This window comes from Fukomys damarensis, unplaced genomic scaffold (genome assembly GCF_012274545.1).
Source record: "Fukomys damarensis isolate Sample0158 unplaced genomic scaffold, DMR_v1.0_HiC HiC_scaffold_23, whole genome shotgun sequence".
Taxonomy (NCBI): domain Eukaryota; kingdom Metazoa; phylum Chordata; class Mammalia; order Rodentia; family Bathyergidae; genus Fukomys; species Fukomys damarensis.
In genome coordinates, this window is record NW_022900935.1 from 23,977,067 (window position 1) to 23,986,676 (window position 9,610).

Genomic DNA, 9,610 nt, shown 5'->3' on the forward strand with positions numbered 1-9,610 from the left:
ACCAATATGCTCCAGTTTTTTGCATATTGTCCTGAGCAGAAATATTTTGTTTTTCCTCTGCTGTACATGATCTCTTATGAGTTCCAATTCCAAATCTCTAAGAAAATTTCCCTGTGGTATTTTCCACTTATCATTTTCTTTGTAAACTACCAAACTATTTATGCCACACATCTTTAGGATAGAGTAAAACACAAGCATTTATGGCCAATGCTTTATGTTTTGAGTGACATCATAATTGCTGCATGATTCATCAAAAACATCTACTCCACCTTTGGTTTTTAGTGTAAAAAGCTTCCATCTCAGACTTCTGTTTGTCAAGGTTTCCCTATCAGTATTTCCATCATGGTGCAATGTTGACATCAACAGTACCAGTTTGTTTTTCTTTGCCATATTCAAGGCCAATGTAAATCTTTCTGAAGTCCAGAGATTGTACTATACAGTTCTCTGTTTTTTCTGCTTTGTTCCTGTGTACAGTTTCTATGCTGGTCAACTTGTGCTCTGTTAGCAAATGCAACATCAGTTGGAAACTGGTAAATCAACTATTGAATGTCATATTCTGATAAGTTTGGGAGATGGGAGCAATAAGTCTGTTCACAACATCATATGGTTTATTACTATACAAATAAGGACATGGGGGTTGAGTTCCAGGTTAAATTTCTAAATTGAAAACATAATGAGTCTTCACATCTACAAAGGCATAAGTTTTTATGCCATATTTTGACCCATCACTTTTCCTCAAGTTTTTTACATTCCTGCAATTGTCATAAGAAATCCCTGCTAAGTAGAGCACACCCATGAATGCTTTCAGTTCAGCTGGTGAGGTGTCCTAATTAATACATTTTTTAATATGGCTATTGGTACATACAGAACCATTTTACTTGTATTTCAGCCTTTGAGTATTTCCGAACATCTTGTAACATTTTGCCTGTTAAATTTCCAATACTGAATGGCCGTGCAGGCATTCATTCCCCTTGGTTGTGTGACCATATTGCAACGTTTTGACTGGTCAAATATGTACTCACACTGCTGTTTTTGTCATCATCTGAATCAAAGAATTCTGTATTCCCTGTGTCTCTATCAATTGATTCTTGCTCCATTTCACTGTCACAGGGACTTTGTCTCACATGGCCAAGGTCAAAGTCATTATCATCTTCATCATCCTTGCAAGAGTAATCTGATGACTCACTTTTGACCTCCAAAACTTGCAAATCTGGTTTTTCATGTGCCATTGTACTGAGTTGGCCAACTTCTACCAGAAAAATCATGAGGAAACTTAAAAAACAATCCTAAATGCACAGAAATTTAACAACGAGCATTTCATGAATAAAACTCATCTGTTGCTGCTTTTGAGCTCCTGTGCACACCTTGCCATTCATCAGCCAAGTGGGTTAATTCATAGATGGGTTTTTGCTTTCCCTGCTTGCAGCTGCTGTGAATCACACCCACATTCCATTATGGTAAAATTTGTAACAGAAGAGTGATGTAGGTGTATTTTACCTCCTGTGATGCTCAGGTAGATATGAACCTGTTAGACGGAGCATTATGTGGATAAAAATCCCAATTTGACACTTTTTTTTTTTGTGTGTGTGTGTGGTACTGGGGATTGAACTCAGGTCCTTGTGTTTGCAAGACAGGCCACTGAACCGCTGAGCTAAAACCCTGGCCCCAATATGACACTTTTGCATACATGCTGTTCATCATATCAAGTGGGTAAACACAAAGATTGCTTCCTGTATTCCCAGGCACAGCTGCTGAGACACACAGCTGGGTACTATTATGCTAGAGTACAATTTTATAGTAGAAAAGTATAGGATGTGTTGTTGTAACCCAATGTTATTTCCTGTATCACACAAGGTGGATCTGTCCCAGAAAACAGGTTTAACATGGGCCATTCCTTCTTTCTCTAGCCATTTCCTTAGCTACTTCCTGCCTCATTTTCATTTGTTTCAAAGTGAAAAGGGTACCTTGATTATCATGTTTTCCCAAATATTTCCTATGATTTCTTTTCTTGGACCTACTGGTTAAGGATGTGCTGTTTCATTTCCACAAATTTCTGAATTCTCTAATTTTTTTTGTTAATTTCTAACCCATTGTGTTTGGATAAGAAACATTATATCACATCTAATTTTTTGTTTGTTTTTTGAGATAAGGTCTGGCATGAAGTTCAGGCTGGCCTTGAACTTGTGGTCTTCCCCCAGCCTCAGCTTCCCAAGTGCTGGAATTACAGCCGTGGGCCATCATACTCACCTCAAATCAATTTAAAAAAATGAATTGAGTCTTGACTTGAGGACTAGCACATGGTCTATGTTGGAGAATGTCCTCTGGGCACTGGCTGAGAAAGTGTGTTCTCTTGTTGGATAGAGTGTTCTATGCATGTCTGTTATACCTAGTTGGCTTGTAGTGCTGCTAGAGTCCTCTGATGCCTTATGTACTATTTGTTCCATCCATTGTTGAGGGTGAAACAGTGATGCCCCTGACTATTCTTGTACAACTGTCTACCTTCTCCCTTTAAGTCTGCCATTTTTGGCCTTATACACTTCATGCATAAATATTTATAATTGTTTTAGCTTTTGTATTTAAACTTTTAATAATATATAATCTCATTGCCTGTTGTAAAATAAGTTTTTCTAACTAATCACATGCATTTCTTAAGTCAGGTGGAAAATAAAAAGTGGAGTTTGAAATCAAAGTTTCAATAATGTTAGCTCTCTCTCTCTCTGTGTCTTTCTGTTGCTGGGGATTAAACAAAGAGCCTCTGCACTGAGCTACAACTCCAGCTCTGTTTTATTTTTTCATTCTGATACAGAGTGTTGCTAAGTTGCTGAGTTTCCCAGGCTAGTCTCAACCTTGGATCTTCTGCCTCAGCTTCCCAGATGCTGGAATTAACAGGCCAGCACCACTTTACTCTCTATTGAAAGCTCCATTTTGTTCATAAATTATTTTCTTGAGTTTTTTTCATGCTTTCCTTTACCTATTTGAATATCTTTAAAATGTTTAAAATTCTTCCTAGAGTAAATCTGCATCAGCTACTTCTCAAGAATCTCTTCTTTTCCTTTCTTTGTTTTTTATTCTTTTCTTTCTCTTTCTTCTAGGGATCAAATTCTACCACTCTACATAGTGCTACATGCCTAGCCTTAGGATGTTTTCTGTGGAAATTTCTTTCTTTTACATAGGTCATGCTTTACTGTCTCTTTGAATATTTTGTGATGTTTTTGTTGTTGAAAACTGCACTTTGAATTTTTTTTTCCTCATTGAGTTTATTGGTACGTTTTAGGTACACAGTACAGTTACATTCATCGTTCGGATCTTGTACCTTACATGACAGGTCTTGGTTCACATTTTTTCCCCTTGGACTTTGAATCTTTTAATGTGATAACTCTGGGAATCAGATGCTCCATTTTGCCAGGGTTTATTTTATTTCCTTTCAGTTGTGTGGCATCTCTGTGCCAGAGATTACTCTGAGATGTACAATTCAGGTCTTCTGGGAGCCTGTGCCTTTTGCAGGGACACTCAGTTACTGTCTCAATGTCCTGATATATGTGCTTGCTTTTGGATGTTCTTGTCTTTAGGTGTCTGATTCCTAAAGGAGGAAAAATGGAGGGAACAGACACTGGCCACTGGCTCTTTACATTGCATGGAAGCCTTGTGTATGTGAGAAATTGTAAGAGCTTAATGGAGATGGTACTGATGGCTCCTTCTGCACCCTTCTGCACAATCAGAAGCAGAGCTCTGGTCAGCACATAGATCCCATGGTCCTTCTTGTCCCTCCTGTCTCCTGCAAAGCCACTCCTCCTTCATCTCTTGATACTAGGGTTTGAATCCATGGCTTTCACACTGGGCTAATTCCCCTGCCCAGCTTTTAAATCTTTATTTTTGAGACAGAGTCTCACTGAGTGGTCAACAGTGAATTTAAACATTTTATGATCTTGTCTCAGCCTTACAGAGAGCTGGGATTACAGACATGTGCCACCACACGGGGCCAGTTTAAAATCTGTTCTCTCTCTCTCTCTCTCTCTCTCTCTCTCTCTCTTTCTCTCTCTTTCTGCATTGGAGATCAAACCCAGGGCTTTGCACATGCTAAGTAGGTGTCTGGCACTGAAATATATTCCCTGATATTCTTTTGTGAACTTTCTATTTTTACTGTACTCTGTTGTCTGTTTTCTTTTTTTGGCACTGGGGATCAAACTCAGTTCCTCAAGCTTGCAAGACAGGCTGTGGAACCTCTAAGCTAAATTCTTTGGCCCTCTTTTGTCTATTTTCTATGCTCATATTCATTTGCTTTATTTTTCTTTTTTTTTAATCAGAAGAGTAGAACTGAGGATAGTACAAATACCAAGTGCATTATGGTAGCAGACATAATGTCACATTAGGATTTCATAAATTATCCTTTTTAAGACTGTCATCCCTGTGTGTGATGGTGGCCAGAAGTCAGCAGGACATCAGTAAGGAAGGAAAGACCAACAGAAAGTGAGGAAACCAGAGAAGAACACACAGGGACTTTTGACGGCTAACTAGAATAGCATCTGAATCTCACTGCCTGGAATCTCAAAGATGCAGGTGACCTACAGGAAGATGAACTGTCATCTTCTCTTCTTCCCCTCCATTATAGCTTCTTTTTTGTCCTGTCTTTCATGACCTGGACATTTTGTTGTTGTTGTTGTTTGTGTTTGTTTGTTTGTTTGTACTGGGGATCAAACTCTGGTCCTTGCACTTGTGAAGTAGGCAGCAGAACCACTGAGATAAATCCCTGGTGATGATCTGGATGTGTTTGAAGAGCCCAGGTCATGTGTGTTTTGATAATATCCTTCAACTAACCTGTGTCATGATTACATCCTGGGTGAGACCCTAAAGTTTGGATCTGCAGGTGGAACACCAAAGAGCTGACCTGTGCCTCAGGGTGCATGCTATGAACATGATTTGTTATAACTCCAATAGTTTTCTCTCTGTATATTGACAGTTTTCTGCACATTATTGGAACAATAATGAGGCCATTCTTGTCCTTCTTTGAGGGTACATTGCATTGCCTTAGAACACCCAAGCAAAAAAGAGGAATTAGAATTTGTTTTCCTTCCTTCCTTCCTTGCTTCCTTTCTTCCTTCCTAGTTTTTGTCATCCCTCCCTCCCACCCTTCTTATTTTTCTTCCTCCCTGTCTTCCTTCCTTTCTCTCTTTCCTTATTCTTCCTTTTTTTCTTTTCCAGTACTGGGGATTGAAACCAGGGACTGAACTCTGATGTACCCAGATTTTATGTTTTTATTTTGAAATGGGGTATTGCTAAGTTAATAAGTTTCCCATACTGAATTCAAATTTGGGATCCTCCTGTCTCATCCTTCCAGAGTGCTGGGACTTGTGCAAAGTTTTTTTTTTTGTTATTGTTCTTTGCCAAGGAGACAAGGTCTCATTATTTTGCCCCAGCTAGTCCTGGTGACCTGAGCTCAAGCAATCCTCCTGTCTCAGTTACCTGAGTTGCTGGGATTACCACTATGCAAGGAAGAAAACTTGATAATTTAAGTGGACATCTTGGTACAGACACAGGCAAAAGGAGGGTTCAAGGGGGACCAGGATCATAGAGAAAGTCAGTATCAGGAAAAGTTGGCAGGAGAAAACCTGGTCAGTTCAGAAAGATCAAAGATACCTGAGAATAAGAAATGGATGCAAAAATCCTCAATAAGATATGGGCAAACAGAATTCAGAGGGTCATCAAGAAGATCATACACCTTAACCAAGTTGGCTCTCTACCAGTGATGAAAGGATGGTTCAACATACATAAATCAATAAATGTAATACACTATATTAATAGAGCCAAGGACAAAAACCATATGATCATCTCAATAGATACAGAAAAAGCATTTGACAAGATTGAACACCCATTCATCATAAAAACTCTGCAGAAAATTGGAATAGATGGTCTTTATCTCAACCTGATTATGGCTATCTATGAAAAAGTAACAGTCAACATTATACTAAATGGTTAAAAACTGAAAACCTTAGGGCCAGGGATTTAGCTCAGTGGTTCTAGTGCCTGCCTGGCAAGCAGAAGGATCTGAGCTCGATCCCTGATACCAAAAAAACAAAAAAACAAAAAAACAAAAAACCCAAAAAACAACAACAACAGAAAAATTGAAAACCTTCATGCTAAAATCAGGAACAAGACAAGGATGTCCCCACTATCACCACTCCTCTTCAATATAGTTCTGGAAACATAGAGAAAGAAATTAAAGCAATAAAGATAGGAAAGGAAGAAGTTAAGCTGTCATTATTTGCTGATGATATGATACTCTACATAGAAGACCCCAAAAAATATCTCCAAAAGACTTCTAGACTTAATTGACAGATCCAGGAGAGTAGCTGGATACAAGGTCTACACTCAGAAATGAATAGCCTTCTTGTACACAAATAACAGACTCACTGACAGAGAAATTAGGGAAACAATCCCTTTCACAATAGCATCCAAAAAAAAAAATCTAGTAATCAAGCTAACAAAGTAAGCAAAAGTCCTTTACATTGATAACTACAACACTCTGAAAAAAAGAGATTGAAAAGGATAAAGAAAATGCAAAGACATCCCCTGTTCCTGGGTAGGAAGAACCAATATAGTGAAAATGGCCATACTACCAAAACTGCTATACAGATTCAGTGCAACCCTGATTGAAATCCCAACAGTATATTTCACAGAATAGAGAAAACAATCCAAAAATTCTTTTGGAACCAGAAGAGACCTAGAATAGAAAAAACAATTTTAGGCAACAGAGACATGGCAGGGGATATCACAATTCCCAACTTGAAACTATACTACAAAGCCACTGTGATAAAAAACAGCAAACAGACCTGAGGATCAGTGGAATAGATCACAAGATGCAAAACAAAAACAAAAACAAAAACAAACACAAAAACCAAACCAAAACAAAAAAATCCCAAAAAAGCCAAAAAACCCAAACCCAAACAAAACAAAAAACCCCAGATGTACTCAGCCATCTCATCACTGACAAAGGAGTCAACCATCCTCAGTGGAGGAAAGATAGCCTCTTTAATAAATGGTGTTGGATTAAAACTAGACCCCTGTCTTTCACCATGCACTCAACTAAAATTGAAGTGAATTAAAGATGTAAATATTAAAGCAGAAACGTTAGATTCTGCTGTCAGAGCTGTGGGTCAGAGCCATGGAGGCCTATGAGCAGGTCCAGAAGGGGCCCCTGAAGCTGAAAAGCATTGCAGACTTTGGCGTGACCAAGTGGAAGAAGAAGAATAAGGACAAGGACAAGGTGAAGCTCCTGAAGGTGATGGGGATGAGCAAGAAGAAGGAGGAGGAAAAGTCTCACTGCCTGGACAAGTGGACGCCGGTGCAGGCGGCCTTCGAGAAGCAGAAGAGGTGGCAAATGGAGCGGATCCTGAAGAAAGCATCCAAAACCCACAAGGACTTCAACAGGCACCTGGATGCCCTCACCGAGCACTATGACATCCCCAAGGTCAGCTGGACCAAGGAGGCCTGGCAGGTTCTTCTGGAGACTCTGCCCACACTGCCCTGTGTCTGCTGCCACTGGGCCAGTACTTCCAGAAGCTGTCCCGTCGTCCTGGAGCCTGATTAAAATCACACTGGGCCGGGAATTTAGTTCAGTGTTTCCACCATTTGCCACACCAGCAAGAGAACCCGAGTTCAATCTCCAGTACAAAAAAAAAAAAAAAATCACATTCAGGGTGATTGCCATGGAAAAAGCGCCATCGCTGATCACATCTCACATTGAGGCCCCCAGCTGCTGTTACCTGGGTGATGGACTCCTGGGGCAAGGATCCGGTGCCACCAGCACCAGGGCACCCATGCTGTCTTCAGGCTGTGGCTTCTGCCAGCTGGACAGTGTGACCACAAGACCAAGGCAGATGTTGGTCTCATCTCTTGCACTTGGGCCAGCATGAAGTCCCCAGCACCTCTGTCCGCTATGCAACGCTGCCCACCTGGCAGGGCTCTTGGTGATGGGAGCAGACACAGTGCAAGGCCTTGGGCTTCAGGGGATGTGTCCGGAGTCGGCACCTCTGTGGGCCGTGCCACCTGTGCTGTGCTTGGCACAGACAGCGAGTGGACAAAGGAAGTGAGCGCCGGGGCTAGGCAGCTGCATGTAAAGTACAGAATAAAGCAGAGCCTGGTTAGGACGCAAGTCTGCGTGTGGATGTGGTGCTTGCAGCTCCTAGACCATCCCAGAAGCGCTGCCTTTCAGACTCACACATGGGCAGCGTGTGTGGAACAAAATCGTTACTTGTTTGGGAAAAATTAGAGGGCACACTGGTTATGCCACAGTCTGCACCAAAGAGCAGCCAAGTCCAAGTTGAACAGCTATTGCTGGAATCCACGGGACTGGGAGTGGCCAGGATTTCAGATCTTTGGGGTTGGGGATATTTGTACATGCACAATGAGGCATCTGGAAGAGGGAACACAGGTTTAGACAGGTCCTCTCAATTCACAGCCCAGGGTCGTTTCATGGGACATTCTTGTTAATGTATTCTGCCATGCATAATAAATGCACTTAGGGTGATAAATTGGAACATACACAACGCACAATGAGGCATCTGGAAGAGGGAACACAGGTTTACACAGTCCTCTCAATTCACAGCCCAGGGTCGTTTCATGGGACACTCTTGTTAATGTATTCTGCCATGCATAATAAATGCACTTAGGGTGATAAATTGGAACATACACATGGTGTAGTTTTATGTGACATTTTAATAATTTTGTGTGTGAAACAGTTCCACAGAGTGGGATTCTCTGCTTATATCATGTCAGAGCTCAGAAAGGTATGGGTTTTTGGAGTGCCTCAGATTTTTCTTTGGGATGCTCCGCCTGCACTCCTGTGTACATCGGCTTACTATCAGGGATTCTTCCAGAACCTTCTAGAAAGGTGGTTTAGCAAGGTTTGTTTACTGGGGATGGGACCCAGGGCTCTGCACTGAGCTATGTCCCCAGCCTTTTGTATTTTGAGACAGGGCCTAGCTAAACTGCCAAGATACGCAGGGTGGACTTGAACTGATAGAGAGAACTTCTATAAATAGAAATCTGAAACCTGCAAAATGTTAAAGAAAATATGGAATAACCACTGTCTTTTGCTATGTAATTTGCTTTTCTTTGTTTGTTTAACAAAAATACCTGAGGTTTTACCATTGAAGCTTAACAGCACGTAGCCCCAGTTGAAAATTAACAGATGCCTGAGGTGCTAAACCACATCCCAGGATGAGACCTAATGTTCAAGCTAAGATAACAGTCCCTGAGCTATAAAACTTTCTGTAAACTACATGGCTATAGAGGTGATAAGCTGAAAGGAATGTCACCAGTCCTGCTTTCCTAACTCTGACCCTCACCCTTATGGGCTGAAATAGCTAAAGATAAGCATCCTGGAAGAAAATGCTACATTTGGGTTAACATTGCACTGTCTTGTGACCATGATTTGTGATGGGAACTAGAATGTCTTACCACCTAAAATGAGGTCATGATTATAGAACTCTTATAAAAGGCAGATTGTCACCCACTCCAGGGTAGGTCATTTGGCACAGCCTTTGATGTAGGCCAACCCTTTGCTAGCAAAGGAAACTTTTTTATTTTACCCCCCCCAAAAAAAACCCAAAGC

At 40.9% G+C, this 9,610-nt stretch overlaps 1 protein-coding gene across 1 annotated transcript; it reads left to right on the forward strand.

Moving 5' to 3' along the window:
• The first annotated feature begins 7,159 nt into the window (after window positions 1-7,159).
• LOC104869719 (protein FAM32A-like) lies at window positions 7,160-7,585 on the forward strand. The gene has a single exon (XM_033767378.1). The coding sequence runs from the start codon at window positions 7,160-7,162 to the stop codon at window positions 7,583-7,585; it is 426 nt and encodes a 141-aa protein (XP_033623269.1).
• Window positions 7,586-9,610: the final 2,025 nt, after the last annotated feature.